Source organism: Aulonocara stuartgranti, assembly GCF_965226115.1.
Source record: "Aulonocara stuartgranti genome assembly, chromosome: 23".
Taxonomy (NCBI): domain Eukaryota; kingdom Metazoa; phylum Chordata; class Actinopteri; order Cichliformes; family Cichlidae; genus Aulonocara; species Aulonocara stuartgranti.
In genome coordinates this window covers 48805084-48828598 of record NC_138958.1, presented here as the reverse complement: position 1 = coordinate 48828598, position 23515 = coordinate 48805084, and the positions used below count along the sequence as shown (strand labels likewise).

At 40.5% G+C, this 23515-nt stretch overlaps 2 protein-coding genes across 2 annotated transcripts in view; both read right to left on the bottom strand.

The window, feature by feature from the left end:
* LOC309700380 (NLR family CARD domain-containing protein 3-like) overlaps positions 1–21696 on the bottom strand; it is a gene marked incomplete at its 3' end in the record, with an annotated part of 29297 nt that extends 7601 nt beyond the window's left edge. The window contains exons 1-4 of the mRNA XM_082523900.1: positions 21507–21696; positions 14586–14867; positions 10302–12069; positions 10049–10222 (exon numbers count right to left, since the gene is read on the bottom strand). Coding sequence (XP_082380026.1) covers positions 10049–10222; positions 10302–12069; positions 14586–14859 — 2216 coding nt within the window. The 5' untranslated portion in view covers positions 14860–14867; positions 21507–21696. The remainder of the gene's footprint in view (positions 1–10048; positions 10223–10301; positions 12070–14585; positions 14868–21506) is intronic.
* LOC309701491 (NACHT, LRR and PYD domains-containing protein 12-like) overlaps positions 1–23515 on the bottom strand; it is a 341726-nt gene that overhangs the window by 22381 nt on the left and 295830 nt on the right. The window lies entirely within an intron of this gene.

The window sequence follows — 23515 nt, the reverse complement described above, 5'->3', positions numbered from 1 at the left end:
ACAAAATTAAAGCCACATTTTTTAAGCGTATAAAAAAAAATCCCATCTCACTTGATCCAACGCCTTTTCTGCGTCAAGCCAAATTACAGTTTCCAATGTATCACCTTTAACATGGGTATAAATGATATTTAATAGAGCTCTAATGTTCAAAAAAGAGTGCCTAATAAAGCCCGTCTGGTGAAATAATGGAGGACAAATACTTGTGTAAGCGACGGGCCAACACTTGAGCCAGGATCTTGGTGTCTGTGTTGAACAAAGATATTAAACGACATGAACGACAATCTAAATGGTCTTTTTCCTGTTTCACAATTAAACACATCACTGCTTGATGCATTGTTGGAGGCAACGACTGTGAGAGGAAGGATTCTTCAAAAGTTGATTTTAACAGTGAATTCAGTCTGTCAGAAAACTTTATGAAAAAATCAGATGGATACCCGTCGGGGCAGCAGATTTTCCAGACTGCATGCTTCGTACGGCCGTTTCAATTCCAACATTAGAGACAGGTTCCTCCAGACTAGCGATCACATCTTCTCCCAAGGAGGGAATATCAAACACCTTATTGAAATCATTGTGGATCTCAAGGATAGTTTGGTTGTCTGTAGACCTTATTCCCTGGTCATTGTAGATCTCAAGGATAGTTGGTTAGCTGTTCTTAGTCGTAGCTGGTGAGCTGATAACTCGCCTGTTTTTTCTCCATGTTCATAAGCGTAGCTGCAACTTTGACTCAGCCTGTTTTGTAGATATGAGATTGTATTCAGTTTGTCATTGTAACCGCTGTGTATATAATACAGGCTCAGGAGAGTGGCTGCACACAGCATGTAGTTTAGTGTCACGGTCACAGTGGCTGACCGTATGGAGAGTGTGTGGAGGACTCAGGCGCAGACACTGGCGCAGACATGAAACTGAGTTTTGAACGAAAAGCGAGCCTTTATTTCGGCTGAAGACATCAAACAAGGCAGAATCACAGTGAAGAGAACTAAACTGGGGAACTAATACTATAATAAATCATGAAGACACAGAAAGCTATGGCTAAGAATACAAAAGACTGGGCATGAAAATATGGAGGGTGGGAACACAGATGACGCGACACAGAGACTAAATACACATGAGGGATGATCAAGTTCCAAACATTAAAACTGTCAAACCTGCAGGGGGGATTGGCTGTTCCAAACCTGAAATATTATTTCTGGGCAGCTCATGAGACCCCTGACTGTATGGGTGCAGGATTTGTCTGAAACTCAGTGGCTAAACATTGAGAAGACAATGTGCGAAAGATCATTGGAATCCCTGCTTTTTTCTAACATTTCAATTAAAAATGTGCATATGGGGGAACGGACGAGGGTCACACTAAAGATTTGGCGTAGAATCAAACAATCATTTGGTCTTCCAAAAGAAATTTCAATGTTATCAAGCCTCTCCTCCCTGCAGGGTTTTTCTCCTATTGTGGAAGACTCTGGCTTCAGAGCATGGTCACATAGCGGGCTTCATAAACTTTGTCATGTTGTGAGGAATGGGCACCTGAGCTCATTTGAACAGTTGAGGTCAGTTTCGGCTTCCTTCTTCTGACATTTTTAGATTTCTGCAGCTAAGAAGCTTTTTGACAAAACATAAAGAATGGAGGCAAGTTTTGGAGCCCTCACCCATTGAGGAAATATTTCTAAAAACATTTCAAAGTAATTCCTCCCCAAAATTAATCAGTCATTTTTATAACACATTTATGAGTTTCAATACAAATGCAACTTTGGATATTAAGGCAAGGTGGGAAGCTGAGACTGGCACTCAAATCTCAGAGGACACCTGGGAAGAGGTGTTCGGTGAAGCCCATCTGGTGACTAATTCTGGGCTGTGGAGAGAATTTAAATGGAAGGTGGTCATGAGATATTTTAGAACCCCAGAGATAATGGCCAAAATGAAGCCTACAAATCCTGACACCTGCTGGCGAAATTGTGGTACTTCTTTAGGAACCCACTCACATATATTCTGGTCATGCCCAAAAATCTGCTCACTTTGGAATGACATATTTAAAGTTCTCAGTACAGTTTTCCAACAACCATTAACAAAAGACCAACAGTTAGCCATTTTAGGAGTCTTACCAAAGGGTTTTGCGGGAAACAATAAAACGTATCTCTTAAGAATCTTGCAGCAGCACTAAAGTGTATCACTATTAAATGGCTGAATCTTGACCCACCTTCATATAATATGTGGATTGATAAAGCAAGAGAAATTTACCAGATGGAGGAAATAACATCTGCTCTGCGGATTCAGAGAGAATTGTTTACTGAGCGTTGGCGACCCATACATGCTTTACTGTTTCAATAATTTAGCATAGGTCTGTTTCGTTTTGTCCATTTACGGCTAAGTTTGTCACATGTTATTTAATATTACATAAAGTTTTTGTTTTCTTTTTGTTTTTGTTGTTGTCTGTTTGTTTGCTTGCTTGCTTGGGTTTTGTTTTGCTTCCCAGTTTTGTTTTGTGCTTCCTAATTGCAGTTCTTATTTTAACCTACATTTCTGCATTGCAGTTCCTGTAACTGTCCTACTTGTGAACATCGACAAGCACAAGTTGCAATGTTGTAAATTATAATAAAAATTGAGTTAAAAAAAAAAGAACATTAAAGTCGTACATGTCTCATAAAAACAGGACAAAGACTTGAAAAAGTCGTGTTTTTCCTTCCAGGAACCACATGGCTTCACTTTTAAAGGTGAAGTGTGACAGAAATGGACATATTTGAAGTCCAACACCTTTTTCCAGTCACATTATTAAAGCAGACAAACTACAAGCTCATTTTCATTCCAACAAGTCATCTTCTGACCTGGACTAACAACACTGGTCTCTATGTGCAGCTGGCTGTGAGACCAGTGCTCAGGGAGCGTCTACAAAGTGCAACACTGAAAGAACATCACACACTCATTTGCTTCCAGCACTTTCACACAAACATCTACTGTCATTATTGTCACCAAACTCTGTGGATCCTTTATTGCAAATTCAAATGGGATCAAATGGTCAGACAAAAGAGGGTTATGAGGAAATATGATGAAATGTTGTGTATTAGCAGCAAGTTATTGAATCATTCTCCTCAGAAACCAAACAAAATGATTGACAAACATGTTTTTACAAACTCAGTGTTGGACTTGGATCAGCAGGATAAGCTGATGTTTAAAGGCATTTGAGTCTCGCTGTATGAGAGTCCAGTTCTTACTCAATATTTATGGATGATGTTCTTTCAGTGTTGCACTTTGTAGACGCTCCCTGAGCCTCACAGCCAGCTGCACATGGACCAGCTGACATTACCCAGCATTAGAGGCGGCTGTAAAAAATTCATGTTCCCATTTAAATGGTTTTAATTTGAATAAAACGATGTTGATTCATTCAATCCTGAATCGATGTTTAATATAAATGTATTTTGCCAGAATCTCAGGTTAAAGCTCACAAACTATTTCAACAAGCAGCAAACAGATAAAACAGTAAATGAGAGCAGCTAAACACACAAAGATGGAAACACAGAGCGTGGATCGTTCACTCGACGGCACGTACACGGACACGCCGTCGGGGCTGAAAGTGGACAGCTCACAGATCCTGAAGCTGCAGGTTTCATCTGTCTCCAACCAAAACTGAGTGAAGCAGCAGCAAAAGAAGATCCAAACTCTGCTTCACGTTTGATCAATATGCTCATGAATTCTCTCTGACTTTGGCTGTTCCTGCCTGCACAGCTCTCTCTCTCTCAGTGTACTCCAAGAACAGCTTCAAACATCTGTTTCTGCATCATTCACTGTTTATTAGCCACCAGTCTGCTGTTGTGTTCAGTGCTGTCGGCCTCTGACAGTAAAGCCTCATTTCTGCTGTTCCATGGAAACTTTTTAAAATGATGACAGATTACAAACTCTCAGCTGTGTCTGTAATCAAACCTCTGTAACTTTGCTTCACTTCAGCAGCATCAGCTCATGTTCACATGTTGCTTCATGGTTTGCTTCAGTTTTTGATCGACTGCAGAATATTTTGAAGGTTATCTGCTATAAAAAGCCAGAAGAGGAAAATCTGCTTCATGTGTTTCTGTTTGATCCTCAGTGACTTTGACACAAAGGCCTCTGCTGTGATGATCACACCTCTGATCAAGTCTCACAGTGTCACAACTGATAAATGATCAGAGTTAGAATATTTCTGACTGTCTGCTGTGTGCCGTGACCTTTGACCTGCTAAAGACAGTCAGCTGTGGATTATTCATTGTTGTGTCTGATACTTAGAACTGTGAGGAAGAAGCTACACAGTTAATCAGGGTCCCCTCTCTCTGAATCAGGAAAGGTGGGCAGGCCGCGTGTGGGCCGCGGGCCATACGTTGAGTATCACTGTTTGAAATGTGAACATTGTTCTGCTGCAGTCAATGGACTAAACCAGAGAAGAAGAAAACAGACTTTACCATGAAGATCCTCAGTGTGGATCAGTATAATATCAGCCTGATGTCTGCAGTTTAGTGTCAGCACAACTTTCACATCATATTCATCTCAGCACAACTAAAACATGCTGACTGACCTCAGAGTTTCAAGTTTACATCCTGGACTCTCCAGGAAACCACACAGATGCTTCACTCCTGGATCCTGCAGCTTGTTGTTCCAGCTCAGCTCCAGCTCTCTCAGATGGGAGGGGTTGGACTTCAGTGCTGCTGCCAGATAATCACAGCTGATCTTTGACAAACCACAGTCCTTCAATCTGTATAAAGAATGAAAGATGTAAGTTTATTAGACAAAGTGCTTGAAATCATTCAGTGTTTCATCATCTGTTCAGAGCTGAAGAAGGTTCAGAATGTAGAAGTTTAGAAAATGGAAACTCCAAACAGCTGAAGCCAACAGGAAGCAGCTTCAAACAAACACAACAAGAGAAAAAACTCTGAATGTTTCACATTAAAGTCGTACATTTCTCATAAAAACAGGACAAAGACTTGAAAAAGTCGTGTTTTTCCTTCCAGGAACCACATGGCTTCACTTTTAAAGGTGAAGTGTGACAGAAATGGACATATTTGAAGTCCAACACCTTTTTCCAGTCACATTATTAAAGCAGACAAACTACAAGCTCATTTTCATTCCAACAAGTCATCTTCTGACCTGGACTAACAACACTGGTCTCTATGTGCAGCTGGCTGTGAGACCAGTGCTCAGGGAGCGTCTACAAAGTGCAACACTGAAAGAACATCACACACTCATTTGCTTCCAGCACTTTCACACAAACATCTACTGTCATTATTGTCACCAAACTCTGTGGATCCTTTATTGCAAATTCAAATGGGATCAAATGGTCAGACAAAAGAGGGTTATGAGGAAATATGATGAAATGTTGTGTATTAGCAGCAAGTTATTGAATCTTTTTCCTCAGAAACCAAACAAAATGATTGACAAACATGTTTTTACAAACTCAGTGTTGGACTTGGATCAGCAGGATAAGCTGATGTTTAAAGGCATTTGAGTCTCGCTGTATGAGAGTCCAGTTATTACTCAATATTTATGGATGATGTTCTTTCAGTGTTGCACTTTGTAGACGCTCCCTGAGCCTCACAGCCAGCTGCACATGGACCAGCTGACATTACCCAGCATTAGAGGCGGCTGTAAAAAATTCATGTTCCCATTTAAATGGTTTTAATTCGAATAAAACGATGTTGATTCATTCAATCCTAAATCGATGTTTAATATAAATGTATTTTGCCAGAATCTCAGGTTAAAGCTCACAAACTATTTCAACAAGCAGCAAACAGATAAAACAGTAAATGAGAGCAGCTAAACACACAAAGATGGAAACACAGAGCGTGGATCGTTCACTCGACGGCACGTACACGGACACGCCGTCGGGGCTGAAAGTGGACAGCTCACAGATCCTGAAGCTGCAGGTTTCATCTGTCTCCAACCAAAACTGAGTGAAGCAGCAGCAAAAGAAGATCCAAACTCTGCTTCACGTTTGATCAATATGCTCATGAATTCTCTCAGACTTTGGCTGTTCCTGCCTGCACAGCTCTCTCTCTCTCAGTGTACTCCAAGAACAGCTTCAAACATCTGTTTCTGCATCATTCACTGTTTATTAGCCACCAGTCTGCTGTTGTGTTCAGTGCTGTCGGCCTCTGACAGTAAAGCCTCATTTCTGCTGTTCCATGGAAACTTTTTAAAATGATGACAGATTACAAACTCTCAGCTGTGTCTGTAATCAAACCTCTGTAACTTTGCTTCACTTCAGCAGCATCAGCTCATGTTCACATGTTGCTTCATGGTTTGCTTCAGTTTTTGATCGACTGCAGAATATTTTGAAGGTTATCTGCTATAAAAAGCCAGAAGAGGAAAATCTGCTTCATGTGTTTCTGTTTGATCCTCAGTGACTTTGACACAAAGGCCTCTGCTGTGATGATCACACCTCTGATCAAGTCTCACAGTGTCACAACTGATAAATGATCAGAGTTAGAATATTTCTGACTGTCTGCTGTGTGCCGTGACCTTTGACCTGCTAAAGACAGTCAGCTGTGGATTATTCATTGTTGTGTCTGATACTTAGAACTGTGAGGAAGAAGCTACACAGTTAATCAGGGTCCCCTCTCTCTGAATCAGGAAAGGTGGGCAGGCCGCGTGTGGGCCGCGGGCCATACGTTGAGTATCACTGTTTGAAATGTGAACATTGTTCTGCTGCAGTCAATGGACTAAACCAGAGAAGAAGAAAACAGACTTTACCATGAAGATCCTCAGTGTGGATCAGTATAATATCAGCCTGATGTCTGCAGTTTAGTGTCAGCACAACTTTCACATCATATTCATCTCAGCACAACTAAAACATGCTGACTGACCTCAGAGTTTCAAGTTTACATCCTGGACTCTCCAGGAAACCACACAGATGCTTCACTCCTGGATCCTGCAGCTTATTGTTGAAGCTCAGGTCCAGCTCTCTCAGATGGGAGGGGTTGGACTTCAGTGCTGCAGCCAGATAATCACAGCTGATCTCTGACAAATCACAGTTCCACAATCTGTATAAAGAATGAAAGATGTAAGTTTATTAGACAAAGTGCTTGAAATCATTCAGTGTTTCATCATCTGTTCAGAGCTGAAGAAGGTTCAGAATGTAGAAGTTTAGAAAATGGAAACTCCAAACAGCTGAAGCCAACAGGAAGCAGCTTCAAACAAACACAACAAGAGAAAAAACTCTGAATGTTTCACATTAAAGTCGTACATTTCTCATAAAAACAGGACAAAGACTTGAAAAAGTCGTGTTTTTCCTTCCAGGAACCACATGGCTTCACTTTTAAAGGTGAAGTGTGACAGAAATGGACATATTTGAAGTCCAACACCTTTTTCCAGTCACATTATTAAAGCAGACAAACTACAAGCTCATTTTCATTCCAACAAGTCATCTTCTGACCTGGACTAACAACACTGGTCTCTATGTGCAGCTGGCTGTGAGACCAGTGCTCAGGGAGCGTCTACAAAGTGCAACACTGAAAGAACATCACACACTCATTTGCTTCCAGCACTTTCACACAAACATCTACTGTCATTATTGTCACCAAACTCTGTGGATCCTTTATTGCAAATTCAAATGGGATCAAATGGTCAGACAAAAGAGGGTTATGAGGAAATATGATGAAATGTTGTGTATTAGCAGCAAGTTATTGAATCTTTTTCCTCAGAAACCAAACAAAATGATTGACAAACATGTTTTTACAAACTCAGTGTTGGACTTGGATCAGCAGGATAAGCTGATGTTTAAAGGCATTTGAGTCTCGCTGTATGAGAGTCCAGTTATTACTCAATATTTATGGATGATGTTCTTTCAGTGCTGCACTTTGTAGACGCTCCCTGAGCCTCACAGCCAGCTGCACATGGACCAGCTGACATTACCCAGCATTAGAGGCGGCTGTAAAAAATTCATGTTCCCATTTAAATGGTTTTAATTTGAATAAAACGATGTTGATTCATTCAATCCTGAATCAATGTTTAATATAAATGTATTTTGCCAGAATCTCAGGTTAAAGCTCACAAACTATTTCAACAAGCAGCAAACAGCTAAAACAGTAAATGAGAGCAGCTAAACACACAAAGATGGAAACACAGAGCGTGGATCGTTCACTCGATGGCACGTACACGGACACGCCGTCGGGGCTGAAAGTGGACAGCTCACAGATCCTGAAGCTGCAGGTTTCATCTGTCTCCAACCAAAACTGAGTGAAGCAGCAGCAAAAGAAGATCCAAACTCTGCTTCACGTTTGATAAATATGCTCATGAATTCTCTCTGACTTTGGCTGTTCCTGCCTGCACAGCTCTCTCTCTCTCAGTGTACTCCAAGAACAGCTTCAAACATCTGTTTCTGCATCATTCACTGTTTATTAGCCACCAGTCTGCTGTTGTGTTCAGTGCTGTCGGCCTCTGACAGTAAAGCCTCATTTCTGCTGTTCCATGGAAACTTTTTAAAATGATGACAGATTACAAACTCTCAGCTGTGTCTGTAATCAAACCTCTGTAACTTTGCTTCACTTCAGCAGCATCAGCTCATGTTCACATGTTGATTCATGGTTTTCATGGTTGATTTACCTCATTTTTTCAAAAATGACCTCTGATAGGAAAGTCTCATGTCTGCTGCTCAACACTGAAGAAATGTAAACTTTTCAAAATGATGACAAATTGGAAAACACCTAAACCCAGGAGATGTAACCCTTCTCTCTGGGGCGGAGGCAAGCGGACCACCTCTTTGATTAGAGCTGTGTCTCTAATCAAAGCAGAGATGGAACGATGCCACTTTTTTTTTTAATATCTTGCTGCATTTTGTATAAGTTCATACTCAAGTTTAAAAAATCTAAACACTAAAGCTGTTCTGTTATACCTGTCTGCAAAAACACACTGCAGCCAAAACATTAGACAATACTGATCTTTGTATTTAAACTTTTTTCAGAACTTTAAATCTAAGTATTTAAAGTAATATTCAAAAGTCATTTAAATCATTTTTATGCAGACTTCAAAAACTCTGGTTGTGAATAAAAGAAGTGCAACATCAGCACAAAATAATGTTTCTATTGAACAACTAACACAAACAGGTTGTAGAATGGAGCCTTTTCTACTCACAGCTGAACAGAAACAACATCCAGAGTGGAAAACAGTGCAAATAACTGCAAACAGGCTTCATGACACTCATGTTTGATCAGATTCACTCCCTGCTCTCACACACCAACTCCAGACCTGCATTCATCTTTTCCCTCTGAACCCCCCAAACATACAAACCCTGAGACACTACCATTGCCCTTTCACTGACTGCCCCACTCCACCATTTGACCCTTAGAACTGAAGACGCTTCTCTCATAAGAGGTGAAACATCTTCAAGGAAACTTAAAGAAGTCCAGACGCTTTTCTTTCCAAGCTCCTTAGACTACGGTGACCTGGATGTCTGAGAACCTTCACAGACTGATTTTACAAGAACAACTTGTGTCAAAAATCCCTGGCAGTGCCTCTCTGTCACACACACAAATCACTACAGTTACAAATTTAATAACTTAAAAAGTAAAAAGACCACTTTTGAGCCGTGTCTTTTTGGCCATAACAAATACCAAAAGAACCGAAATTTACATAACATTAAAACCAAACAATAAATGAGCAAAGTAGTGCATGATAAATATAGACAAATACAAAGTGCAATATAGAAACACTGGGTAAAAAGAAATGAACAATTAAAAAGGAGGATAACAGATGTGAGCAGTAGTTAAACAGTAGAAATAAATATATAATAAACAAACAAAAATAGATAATAAATGAAAGCCAGGTCTGAAAGGTGAGTTTGGCTTTAAAAGCATGAAAACACACTGCTGTCTTCAGGAAGGCTGCTCCAGTAACAGAAAGTCATCTACATGTGGGTTTAGTTCTGACTTTAGGGACAAGTAAAAAAAACAAAATAAAATAAAAACATCTGTCCAGACAACCTGACAGTCAAAAATATAAACTCAGGAACTTAAAAGGAAAATTGTGCTGACTTTGAACGTCCACATCAAGATAAACTTACAGATTTAAGAGTCAAAAAGTGTCAAAAAGTCTGTATCCTTACCTGAGAGTTTCAGGTTTACAGTCAGGACTCTTTAGTCCAACACACAGCAAATCCAATCCTGAATCCTGCAGCTTGTTCGAGCTCAGGTCCAGCTCTCTCAGATGATTGGATGGGGAGCTGAGAATTTCAGACAAAGCTTCAAAGCTTCTTTTTGAGAGTTTACAATCTCTCAGCCTGAGGAAGAATAACAATGGAGACATATTCTTTTATTCATCTAGCATTATTAAACATATTTGTTCATAGATTCACTTACAGCACTTTCTTGGATGCTTTGACCACTGGCAGCAGCTTCAACAATGCCTCCTCTGAACCGGAGTATTTCTCCAGGTCGAACTCATCCAGATCTGATGACAGTAAGATGAAGACCAGAGCCGACCACTGAGCAGGAGACAGTTGATCTGTGGCGAGATGTCCTGATCTCAGGGACTGTTGGATCTCCTCCACTAGAGAACGATCATCCAGTTCATTCAGACAGTGGAACAGGTTGATGCTTTTCTCTGCAGACAGTTTCCCACTGAGCTTCTTCTTGATGTAGTGAACTGTTTCCTGATTGGTCTGTGAGCTACTTCCTGTCTGTGTCAGCATGCATAGGAGATCCTGATTGGTCTGCAGTGAAAGACCCAGGAGGAAGCGGAGGAACAAGTCCAGGTGTCCATTTGGACTCTCTAAGGCTTTGTCCACAGCACTCTGGTAGAAGTCTTTTACAGTAAGTGTTTTCTGGAAGATTTTAAAGAGAGGAGATTGTTTCTTAAGCAGGTTGACTCCAGAGTTGATGAAGGTCAGATAGACATGAAGAGCAGCAAAGAACTCCTGAATGCTCAGATGGACGAAACAGTAAACAACGTTGTTGAACATGTGGCACTCATCAGCTTTAAAGATCTGTGTGAACACTCCTGAGTACACTGAGGCTGCTCTGATATCGATGCCACACTCTGTCAGGTCTGATTCATAGAAGATCAGGTTTCCTTTCTGCAGCTGATCAAAGGCCAGTTTTCCCAGAGACTCAATGATCTTCCTGCACGACTCTGTCTCAGCTCCTCCATCATACTTGATGTCCTTCGTTTTTAGGTGAAATAGCACAAGGCGTAGGTAGAGCTCTGTGAGAGTCTTAGGCAGATCTTCGCTCTCTTTGTTCTTCATGACAAACTCCAGAACTGTAGCAGTGATCCAGCAGAAGACTGGGATGTAGCACATGATGTGGAGGCTTCGTGATGTCTTGATGTGGGAGATGATGCTGCTGGCCTGCTCCTCATCTCTGAATCTCTTCCTGAAGTACTCCTCCTTCTGTGGGTCAGTGAACCCTCTGACCTCTGTCACCACGCCAACACAGTCTGGGATCTGATTGGCTGCTGCAGGTCGTGTGGTTATCCAGAGGCGAGCAGAGGGAAGCAGTTCCCCCCTAATGAGGTTTATCAGCAGCACATCCACTGAGGTGGACTTTCTAGGGTCAGTCAGGATTGCAGTTTTGTGGAAGTCCAGAGGAGGTCGACACTCATCCAGACCATCAAAGATGAACACAACCTGGAAGTCTTCAAAGATGTAGATTCCTGCTTTTTTGGTTTCAGTAAAGAAGTGATGAACAAGTTCCACCAAGCTGAACTTTTCCTCTTTCAGCAGATTCAGCTTTCTGAAAGTGAATGGAAACATGAACTGGATGTCCTGGTTGGCTTTGTCTTCAGCCCAGTCCAGAGTGAACTTCTGTGTTAGGACTGTTTTCCCAATGCCAGCCACTCCCATTGTCAGCACTGTTCTGATTGGTTTATCTCTTCCAGGTGGGAGTTTAAAGATGTCTTCTTGTCTGATGGTTGTTTCTGGTCTGTCTGGTTTCCTGGATGCTGTTTCAATCTGTCTGACCTCATGTTCATCATTGACCTCTGCAGTCCCTCCCCCTGTGATGTAGAGCTCTGTGTAGATCTGACTCAGGAGGGTCGGGTTTTCTGTTGTAGAAATCCCCTCGAGCACACACTGGAACTTCTGCTTCAGGTCTGACTTGAGTTTGAGCTGACACTCAGTGAGAATCTCTGCATGAATAAACAGCAAATGACACAAATGAGAAAACTGCATTCTGGTTACTGTGGTTATGTGTTCAGTTCACTGGACTCTTGGTGTCATGATCCGGGTGAGTCTGAGTAACTTTCCACAGCATCAGCTCTCCTCGCCTGGGTGGAGCCCTCCTCACTCCTCCCTGCTCCTCACCTGTTGCCAATTACTCCGGCAGTATTTATGAGCAGCACTCACAATGAACCTTCTCCAGATTGTCTGCTTACCACAGTCAGTTCTCTGCCTCACATTTTGTCTTGTGCTCCTCAGCTTGTTTCGCGTAACCCTCTTTTCCTGTTCCCTAGTCGGCACCTGGATATATCTTCCAACTCTCGCCATAAGTCACGCCTCAGGATTCTGGCCTGCCACTGCTGGGAAAACTCACTCTTGCAAACTGCCATCCTCACCTGCCTGCCTCCCTGTGCACCCACATCTCACTCTGTACCCAGATTTAATTCATCTCCTCCTCCAGCTGATCTCCACCTGCAGCCACGTAACACCTCTTAGTTTTTAAATCTTGGACTCATTCACTACACTGTGGACCACTCTGATTATTATCTCCTTTGTTCCAGTGATCCTGGATAGTTTCTATTCGCCCGATTCTGCCCCTGTTGTTCCTTTGACCTGCCTCAGCTTATGTTCTGGCCTCAGCTCTGCACTTCTCATAATACCTCGCTTGCTGTTGAATTTAGCCGTGATTCAGCTTTCTCCGTCAAGAAATCTAGTAAAATACATTTCTGTTAAAAGTCACTCAGCCTCCGTTTTTTGGTTCTGTGCTTGACTCCATTCCTTTTCATGAGCCATTGAGCCCTGACACTTGGGTTATAACTGAGGGCAGGTTTTATAGAGACACATTTGATTTAATTGTGTTTATTTATACAGCACCAAATCAATACTAGCAACATTTCACATATTACATAAACAACACTATGGAGCCAGTAATGAATAAATATGTAGAATAAATGAAAGAATTTCAAGTATAAAAGTTTTTTTTATTAATTCCTCCAAATAACAACAACAGTCACCCCAATGTGCTTTATATTGTAAGATAAAGAACCTACAATAATACAACAGAAAAAACCCCAACTATCTTTTTGGGTCCTGAAAACTGAAGGCTCTGCCTCCCATTCTACTTTTAAATACTCTGTGAACAACAAGTAGGCCTGCAGAGCGAGAGCGAAGTGCTCTAATAGGGGGATATGGTACTACAAGGTCATTAAGATAAGATGGGGCCTGATTATTTAAGACCTTGTATGTGAGGAGCAGGATTTTGAATTCTGGATTTAACAGGAAGCCAATGAAGGGAAGCCAAAACAGGAGAAATCTGCTCTCTCTTTCTAGTCCCTGTCAGGACTCTTGCTGCAGCATTTTGGATTAGCTGAAGGCTTTTTGGACATCCTGATAATAATGAATTACAGTCGTCCAGCCTGGAAGTAATAAATGCATGAACTAGTTTTTCAGTGTCACTCTGAGACAGGATATTTCTAACTTTAGAGATGTTGCACAAATGGAAGAAAGCAGTCTTACATGTTTGTTTAATATGTGCGTTGAAGGACATGTCCTGGTCAAAAATGACTCCAAGGTTCCTCACAGTGTTACTGGAGGCCAAGGTAATGCCATCCAGAGTAAGAATCTGGTTAGATACCATATTTCTAAGATTTTCAGGGCCGAGTACAATAACCTCAGTTTTATCTGTATTAAGAAGCAGAAAGTTAGCGGCCATCCAGGTCTTTCTGTCTTTAAGACATTCCTGCAGTTTAACTCATTGGTGTGTGTTATCTGGCTTCATGGACAGATGGAGCTGGGTGTCATCTGCATAGCAGTGTAAATGTATGCTATGTCTTCTAATGATACTGCCTAAGGGAAGCTTGGTAACGGGAGCGTTGCCAGCAGAAGGCTGAAGTGGAATCTCCAAGAAAGCTGCAGAAGAAAAAACATGAGCTGAAATGGTGGATTTCAGTCAAATAAGGAGAACTGTGGCTTTCCTCCAACCTTTGACCAATCACCTTAGTGTCCTGTTTATCAACCATAATAAAAAGCATTTACTGTCTGGGCATTTTTTTGTTTGGGTCTCCAAACAGCAGAAAGAAATGGCAGCCATTTTTTTAACTTTACCTTCAACTGGTAAATAGATTTAAGAAAAAGCACTTTGATCATATTTGTGACGTGTCCCAAACTGTTGTTGTCGCCTCATTTATGTTGATAAAACAGCTCTAAAACCAATCTGACAATATAAATCTGTAAAATGGGCAGAAAACCTGCTGCTGGTCCCATTTTAATCAAACCAACCCAAAGAGCAGATATTCATGTGTACACAGGAGGTTATTTGTGCAGATGCATAAAACATAAACTGTTGGCTTTCTGCAGTCTCTCACTCCTGAAAGTGTTGGCAAGTGTTTTGGATTTATTATTTATATGGATTTTAATGGCACCTGTGTAATGTTAACTAATGTTTTTATTGTTTATGTGTTTTTTGTTTAGTCATTCCCTGACTTACCTGTGGGTTCTGGGATGGTTTTATTTAAATTCTCCAACAGATCATTCCTGTTTATCCTCCCCAAAAGATTTTTAGTGACTTCAAAAGTGTTGATAGAGTAGGTATCAAACATCAGATCCACTATGTTCGTCCTCTCTGCATTCTCCAGTTTACTCACTGGGATTGCTGGTAAACCTTCTACAGACCCGTTCTTCAGATGCCACTTAAATTTTTCAAAGTCATCACGTCCCAAATCCTCCAAAGTCCCCAGAAGGATTTCTTTAGGTGTCGTCATCTTTTACCCTGTAAGGATCCGATAAACAAAGACTGTAACAACAGCTGGAGAGGTAATTGTCTGATTTATCAGAATTTAACTTGATTCTAACAGCAGTTCATCACTACCACCAATAAATTTCTAAGGCTCAGAATGCAACAAAATTGCACATGAAGAAGCACATAGAGAAGTATCCAAGTAACACTTTGCTACAATATAAAACAAACTATTATAAATAAAGAAAATATATAAACTAAATATATACACTACCCGTCAAACGTTTTAGAACAGCCCAATTTTTCCAGTGTTTTTGTCACGGTTTGCGAGCCGTGTGTAAATTATCAAAGGACCCTTTATGCAGGCAGCTCAGATGCAAGTGAGTTTATTCATCACATGGTGATACAAACAGAAATGGCGAAGGTGAGCATGGAAACTAAGCAAAAACCTAAAAACTAATAGTACACGAAGGGAAGACGAAAACACGGAACACAAGGGGTGGGAGCAAAGCACCACAACACATCACTATATAGACAGTTACACAGAGGGAGACACAGAAGGCAACAACACAGGGCGCAACAAATGGACAGAGAAGACTAAACACAGAACAGAGTGCACAGAGAAACAAGGGGGGCAGGGAATCAAAACCTAGGAAGCATAGAATAACTCACAAACTAAACTGACATAACACAAACATCACAAAGAACTGAAACCACTAGCTCAGGAGACCCAGGACCCTGACAGATACGCAGACGAACCAGCAACTAACAGAGGCAAACACAAGGCTTAAATACACAGAGGGATAACGAGGGAATGAGACACAGAAGGAGGACACAGCTGGGAGTGATTGACAAGACGAGACAGAGGAAACGCAAACTAAACACACTGACATGAGACACGGACCTTCACAACAAAGCAGGAAATACAAAGACTGAACTTAGAGGTACAACAAAACACAGAACCAAAACGTAAGAATAAACAAAGATACATCATGAAATCAAAGATTAACAATACAAAACAGAAAACACTGAGTCACAGACCCAGGATCGTGACAGTTTTATTGAAAATATCCTTTTTATTTCTCATTGCGCTCTGAAATGAAAGCATAGTACAAATAAGCAGTTGGAGTTAAAAATAAATCATGAAACACATTTATAGACCAAAGTTTATTCTAAACGTTTGACTGAACACACCCGTGGCTTCTGTCTACAATAGAAATCAAATATTCTCCCATATCTGTGGCAGATGTTCCCGTAAACGTGGACCTTGTAATAATAATAATAATAATAACTTTATTTATAAAGCGCTTTCAAACAAAGTGCTGTACAACTAAAGAGATAAATTAAATAAAAGCGATACATAGCAATACAGGTAAAAGACACAATACAAGTTAAAAACAATAAAAATGTAAAAACTAAAAGCCATAGAATTAAGACATGTAGGATCGGGTGAACAAATGTGTCTTCAACTTGGTTTTAAAAACCTCCACAGAGCAGCCTGCCGAATATCTTGTGGGAGGTTGTTCCACAGAAACGGGGCATGAAAAGAAAAAGCTCTCCAATTGTCTTTTTTCTGGCTCTAAGAACTTTTAGAAGACCAGAGTCCTGAGATCGGAGAGCACGAGATGGAACATAAAGGTGTAAAAGGTCGGAGAGGTATGAAGGTGCCAATCCGTTTAAAGCCTTGTAGGTGAGCAGCAGGACCTTAAAATCTGCTCGAACCTGACAAGGTAGCCAGTGAAGAGATCTCAGAACAGGGGTAATGTGCTCAAATTTCCCAGTTCTTGTTAAAATGCGAGCAGCTGCATTTTGCACCAACGCCAGAATCTCAGGTTAAACCTCACAAAACTTTAACAACCACCAAACAGCTGAAACAGTAAATGAGAGCAGGAACACGGATTCTGCACAAAGACGTAAACACAAAGCTCAGAGCCGCCGACACATCAGAATCAGTGAGATGTCGCCTTTCTCACCCGATGGCACGGACACGGTCGGGGCTGAAAGCCGACAGCTCGCTGATTCTGATGTTTCGGCGGCTCCGAGCTTTGTGTTTACGTCCTTTTTACGCTGATTCTAAAGCTGTTAGTTTTATCTCTCTCCAAACAATATTGACTGAACCAGCAGCAAAAGAAGATCCAAACTACGCTTCACATAAACATCGTCATGAACTCACTCTGACTTTTGCTGTTTTGCTTCCACCAGGATAAAATCACACGTCATGCACAGCTCTCTCTCTCTCTCTCTCTCTCTCTCTCACACACACAGTTTCCTGTCTAAAAATCTGTTTTCTGCATTATTCGCTTGCTTGTTACGCACAAGTCTACCGTTGTTTACAGCGCTGTCGGCCGCTGTTTTTTTCCTTTTACTTACTTCCGAAAAGAAAACCTAATTTCTGCCGTTCAACAGGCTTCTGAACAAATTTAAACTTTTTAAAATTATACAAATTGCAAAACGCTGTGTCTGTCATAAAACCGCTGTAACTTCAGAGGTAATGTTCATATGTCGATTAATGGTTTTCTTTCGTTTTTGATCTACTGTAGAATATTTTTATAAAACCACCTTCATGTTTTTCTGTTTTATCTTCAGCTACTTTGACACAAAGGCCTCTGCTGTGATGCTCACACCTTTGATAAAGTCTTGCGAGTGTCAGCTTCCTTTTTATAGATACAAAAATATGTAAATGTACTGATCTGAATTATAATATTTCTGACTGTCTGAGGCAAAATTTCCCAGATTCAAATCGAATTGAATCGAATCGTCGATCGAATTGATTCAGGACCTTGTGAATCGGAATCAAATCGATTCTAGAATTCAGTGACGATACCCTGCCCTATTTGCGACCATGTCAACATCCAGTCCAGGCTTTTTCAAGATTGGTACTACCACAGCTGATTTAAAACATTCAGGAAAGACTCAATGAAGTATTTAAAAGAAACAGGTTGTAGGGTCCTAATGCTGACCACAGTTCCTTTATAGCCCAGGCTGGTAGAGGATCCAAAGAACAGGTTGTACATCGAGCTGCTTTTACAACCTTACTTAATCCAGAAAGGGAAATGGAGATGGACTGATGCGATATTACGTATCGGTCCATCTCTATTTCTATTAATTTACGTCAGTATCAATACTGATTTTGTATGTATTTTGAAGGATTTGAACCAAAGGCAAAAAATACCATGAGCAAAAAATGGCAGTCATGATTATAAAATAGGGAGGTTTCTTTTTTTTTAACATAGATTAAACTCGTTAAATAAAACAACAAGTTTATGAGCTTTCTTGTTATTCACAAGTTTCAGCGATTTAGCCCAGAGTCTAAAGTCATTCAGCCATCTGTTTATACATGGTTTAGCTTTAAAGTATCTGCATTTGTGAAGAAAAAATTTTCCCATTAACAAAATCGTCCTAATCAACAGGTCAAAATCTGCATTCTCAGCAAGTATTCCAAATTTTATTACTGTCACCGTCAAATGTGGTAACTGAATTCTCCTGGACTGTAGCCAGCTCCACATGTCAGTCCAGAAGGAGTGCACTGATTCACAGTAGAAAAACAAGTGATCCAGACTTTCAATATCATTTTCACAAAATGTGCAGGCGTTCACATCTAAGTTAAATTTCCGTCTTAAGAATTCATTGGTTGGATAAACCTCATTAATGATTTTAAAGTGAACCTCTTTTACTTTAGGGGAAAGAGGAAGTGAAATATACTTTTTTCTTATCGCCTTAACCTCCATGGTCTCAAATTCTTTAAGGATATAATTTCTTTTAACTGGATTAGGGCAAATGTCGTTGATCAAAATATTCCTGATCACTTTGTTTGTAAACCTGCTGTCACCAAATTCAGCTCCAGCTATGCAGAGCTGCCTCAGTCCAGGAGAAATTTTAGAGTGCACAATATCTTCTTTTATCCTTGATCTCAAAGGGACTGGGATGGCTTTCACTAGGGATTTATATCTCTTAACAGTACATCTTACATCAAATTTCTCACAAAACGTCTCATGTTTTAATAAGACCCCATTATCATCCATAAAATGAGCTACAGCCCAAATCCCTTTAGATCTCCATTCATCCATGTACACAGATTTCCTACACAAACGGATATACCTGTTGTTCCATATAGGGGTATTGTGAGGAGTAAAGTTGTTTGTAGATTAATTTCCAGTAGAGAAGGACCTGCTGATGGAAAGCTGAGAGTTTAACAGGTAACGAACTGCAATCAAAGTCACAACGTAACAAAAAGTCTATTCCACCCATTTTGCCAAAAATCACATTGGGAATAATGTTCCAAAAGGAATTTTTGTTCCTAATGAAAGATCTTAACCATTTCAGTTTTAGTACACCATTCATAACATCAAAGTCAATGGCATTAGCCCCTCCCTCTTCATAATTCTTAATCATATCATTTTTCTTTATATAATGACATTTGTTCCTCCATATGAACCTAAAATTAAGATTATTTATAGATTTAATTAGTTTTGGAGATGTGGGCAGAGAAAAGGCTGGATAGATTAGTCTGGACAGACTGTCCATTTTGGTTAGCAAGATTCTCCCAAACAGAGTTATGTCCCTTTGCAGCCACCTGTTTAAAATTGACTTACACTTTTCTATATTGGCACAGATATTCTTATTTTCTGTTGATGTCTTATCCTTGCAAATTACAATGCCCAGATACTTCACCTCTTTTTTTATCTGTATATTATTTATTGCTTGCAGGGTACACTCATGCAGAGCTAGAATTTCTTATTCATTAATATTCAGCTGTAGGCCAGAAGCTTTGGAGAAGTGGTTGATCGCCTGTAAGGCTAAAGGAATCTGGTCCTCATTTTTTAGAAACAGGGTGGTATCATCTGCGAGCTGACTGATTATTATCTGTTCACCCATCACAGTTAACCCCTCAATGTGACTGTTTTTAATCAAAATAGACAACAGCTCAGCAACCATGATGAACAGAAGTGGTGAGCTGCTACATCCCTGCCTTATCCCTCTATTAACCTCAAACCTTGAACATGTACCATGTTCTAGCAAAACAGAGCTGTTAATGTCATTATATAGCATCTCTATAACATTGATAAATTCCTGTCCAAAACCAAAAGACTGCAGAGTTTTTAATATGAACGTATGTTCAACTGAGTCAAATGCTTTGTAAAAATCTAAGAACAGGATGTATCCTCTCTCTTGTGTCACGATGAGTTGTGTAGCTGTCAGTGGCTGGACCCACGTGCAGGACTCGGAGACAAAACATTAACTTAAACGACAGCTTTATTTGCTGGTGAGTCACCCTTGGCGATACATAAACAACAACTTAAACTAACTAGACTGGAGATGATGAAGGTAGACGACAACGAATACACACACAACAAACGTGGAGGACGCAACAACTGGCAGGGAAAAACACAGGGCTTAAATACATACTGAGGTGATTAGGGAATGTGAAACAGGAGGAGAACACAGCTGGGACTCATCAGACATGACAAGACAAGGGGCGGCAAAACTCAACACATTGACATAGTACACAGACTTTCAAAGTAAAACAGGAAACTGAACAGACGTGGACTAAACTAGGGGATACAGTGACAGAACAAGAGACACACTGACAGAGATGACTGTATACTAACAGAAGTAACACAGAACCACGACCTAAGAAGGAGAACACAAGAAATGCCAAGGACCTAGGGAGTTAGGAATACTAGCGACAAAAATCAAACCCAAGAGAATCAAAACACATCATGAAATCAAAGATAACTAATACAAACAGAAAAACACTGAGTCCACAGACTCAGGACCGTGACATCTTGGATTATTTCACTGTACTCAAGGAGGTCCAAAACCAGCCTAATATTGTTATGAATTAGTCTTCCTTTCAAAAAACCTGATTGTGTTTCACTGATAATGTTTGAGATGCCTTTCTTTAGCCTCTCAGCTACAGCTCCAGACAGGATCTTATAGTCAGTGTTTAAGGTGATGGGTCTTAAATTGTCTAAAATTCTTTTATCCTTACCCGATTTAGGGATCAGGGTTATCAGCGCTTGTTTCATGCTCGGCATCAGTTCTTTTTTTCTCTATCGATTCCTTTAATGCATCAAACAATAAAGTTCTTAGGTCCTTCCAGAAGAATTGATAAAAATTAGTAGTGAGTCCATCTGTCCCTGGGGACTTGTTTAATGCCATTTTCATGACCACCAAATCCAGTTCCTCAATTTGGCGGCCGCTACTAAGTTTTAAAATTACTCATACTAATCTTTCTGTGTCACAAAATAAACTTTTAACATATTTTCAGGCGAGAAAGTAGCTGTGTAAACATCAAATATCTGCTCGGTTTATCAAGATACCGCATATTTGCAAAAGTGCTTCGACGTTTTCGGAGACGTCTGCTACCCACCAGCACTATAGCCAGCCAGGAGCTCGAGGGTCACTGAAGCCGCCGAGAACGGCACAACTCCCGGCACATCATTTTCAGATCACCGCGGACTTTCGCTACTCAGGTTAAAGGTGATATATAAGTCCAGGGCCGTGCAGAGACGTTTAAAGGGGCGGGTGCTCAAAGTTAAAAAGGGGCACATTGAACCAGGCTGAATAACAACAACACACATTCATCAACAATCTAATATGGGATTGCATCATACTATATCACTGTTGTGAGGTGGCGACAAGGCAAAGCAAACGTAGTCGATGTTTTACCTGATGGGTACAATGTTGCTGTTGAGGGGTTGCTGTGGATAGTGCTGAAGGGCAGGGCTGTGTTGATCTGAGACTGTAGACATTAAAAAGTCCATAGGAGAGATGGTAGCTGATTAAACAAGTGTCATGAGATAATAACAAAATGCAAAGATTGGTGACAGCGCTTGGAACCATAAGGCAACAAAAAACTGTGAGAAACAAATTAGGCTCTGCCTGTGAATCACTCTTTGCTTCTCTTCTTCCTTCCATCCCATCATTTCATATATCACTCTCCACTTGCTGTCCATCTGAGAACAAGGCACAACTTGCTATTGCAATAAACTATAATCTAATTATCCACACCTAACAACTCTTGCACTTAATCTATAATAAAATGATGACAGAAAAATGTTATAGCCCTGCCTTTAGTAGCCTCACACAGCTCCTACTGTTTCCTCCTCATGTCCTTACCAGCCATGTCTGGACAATGTTATATCATGAGTAATATTTTTTTTAAAAATCCATATACATAAAACAAGCACATGCACGCACACACAGTGACATTTTAGACCTTCTTCAGAATACTGTATATACTATGGGCATAATGGTGCTGATCCAGAATCCTTACATTATTATTTATTACTAGAGCTACAATAATAAAGCAATGAGGAGGGGGAAGTAATAAATATGAAATAATGTATTTATGATGATTCCATTTGTTTCACTATCCACTCTGTGCAGGGGCAAAGCTTATTACATGTTTAAACTGTAGAGATACAATAATTTTACTGCTGTAAAATCCAAATTTTGTCTTATTTAAAATATAAATCTAATATAATCTGCTTCTTAAAGTATGTTCTTTAAAATACAGCGTGTGTTTTTTAAAATATTATAATAATGCATAATTATGTGGACATGTATATTAGATCGTTTTTAGTGAAATATAATCCCCCCAGAAAGGCAGGAAATGCTCTGTAACTTACTTTAAAACTAAATATGTTCCCTAAAACGGTGACAGAGCTACAGACCTATGACAGCCTTACCCAGTGAGCCAGCAGCTATGACCAGCACTACTTGTGCAGTTAATAAAAGGACAGGTAATGTTTGTCACGCTGTTGCACACACAGCACGCTCGTTTGTTTCAGTTCGTCAAATTGCCACAAGACAACTTACCAACGTGTACGTAATAAGCTAATACTCCTGTGTGCTACACACTACAGTGTACGCTGTACACCTACTTACTGGGTTTGTCGCATCAGTCTGTGTCTCTGAGTTAACTTGTGTTTCTCCTACAGCTCCGGACCGCTAAAAATGCGCGTGCTCTTTGTGAGCTTGTTCCCGGCTCGTAACCAGCGCGTTCTGCCATCAAGGGCGATCATTGGTTAAATGTGATCATGTGACTGATGCAAGCCAGATCCTTTTATTTAGCAAAACTGTGATTAATAGTTAAATATTATTGTTGAGGGGCACAGACAGGACTCCGCACGCACACACACATAAAAAAAAAAAAAAAAAAAAAATGTTTTTTAAAAGTTGCCTCAACAAAAGGGCACTTTGGGCACCCATCAGGAAAGGGGCGGGTGCTCAAGCCCCTCCAGCCCCCCCCCCCCCCCCCCCCGCACGGGCCTGCATAACTTACTTAGACAACCTAAAAATGTTATTGTTTGGCTTTTTTCAGTGTTTTGTTTGTTCGTGAGTAAATCGGTTTGGCTGAGATTAAAGTTATTAGATTAGATTAGATAAAATAAAACTTTATTAATCCCCGGGTGGGTTCCTCCTTGGTTTTTACACAGCTGAATAAACATCAAACAGAAAACTGATTAAACAGAAGTATGAGACGGTCGAGAATTTACTCCAGTGTCCTGTTATATTGCAGATAGCAAGGAACAGACAGCCGAGTTTATTAAACTCCACCGAGACAGCGGTGACGCTAATCAGAAGGCTAGACCGTCCAATTTCCCCAGCTGTTTACTTCCAGCATATCCAACCTTCTGAGGACCCAGCCCACGTACGCCGCGAAGGCCGGGTCC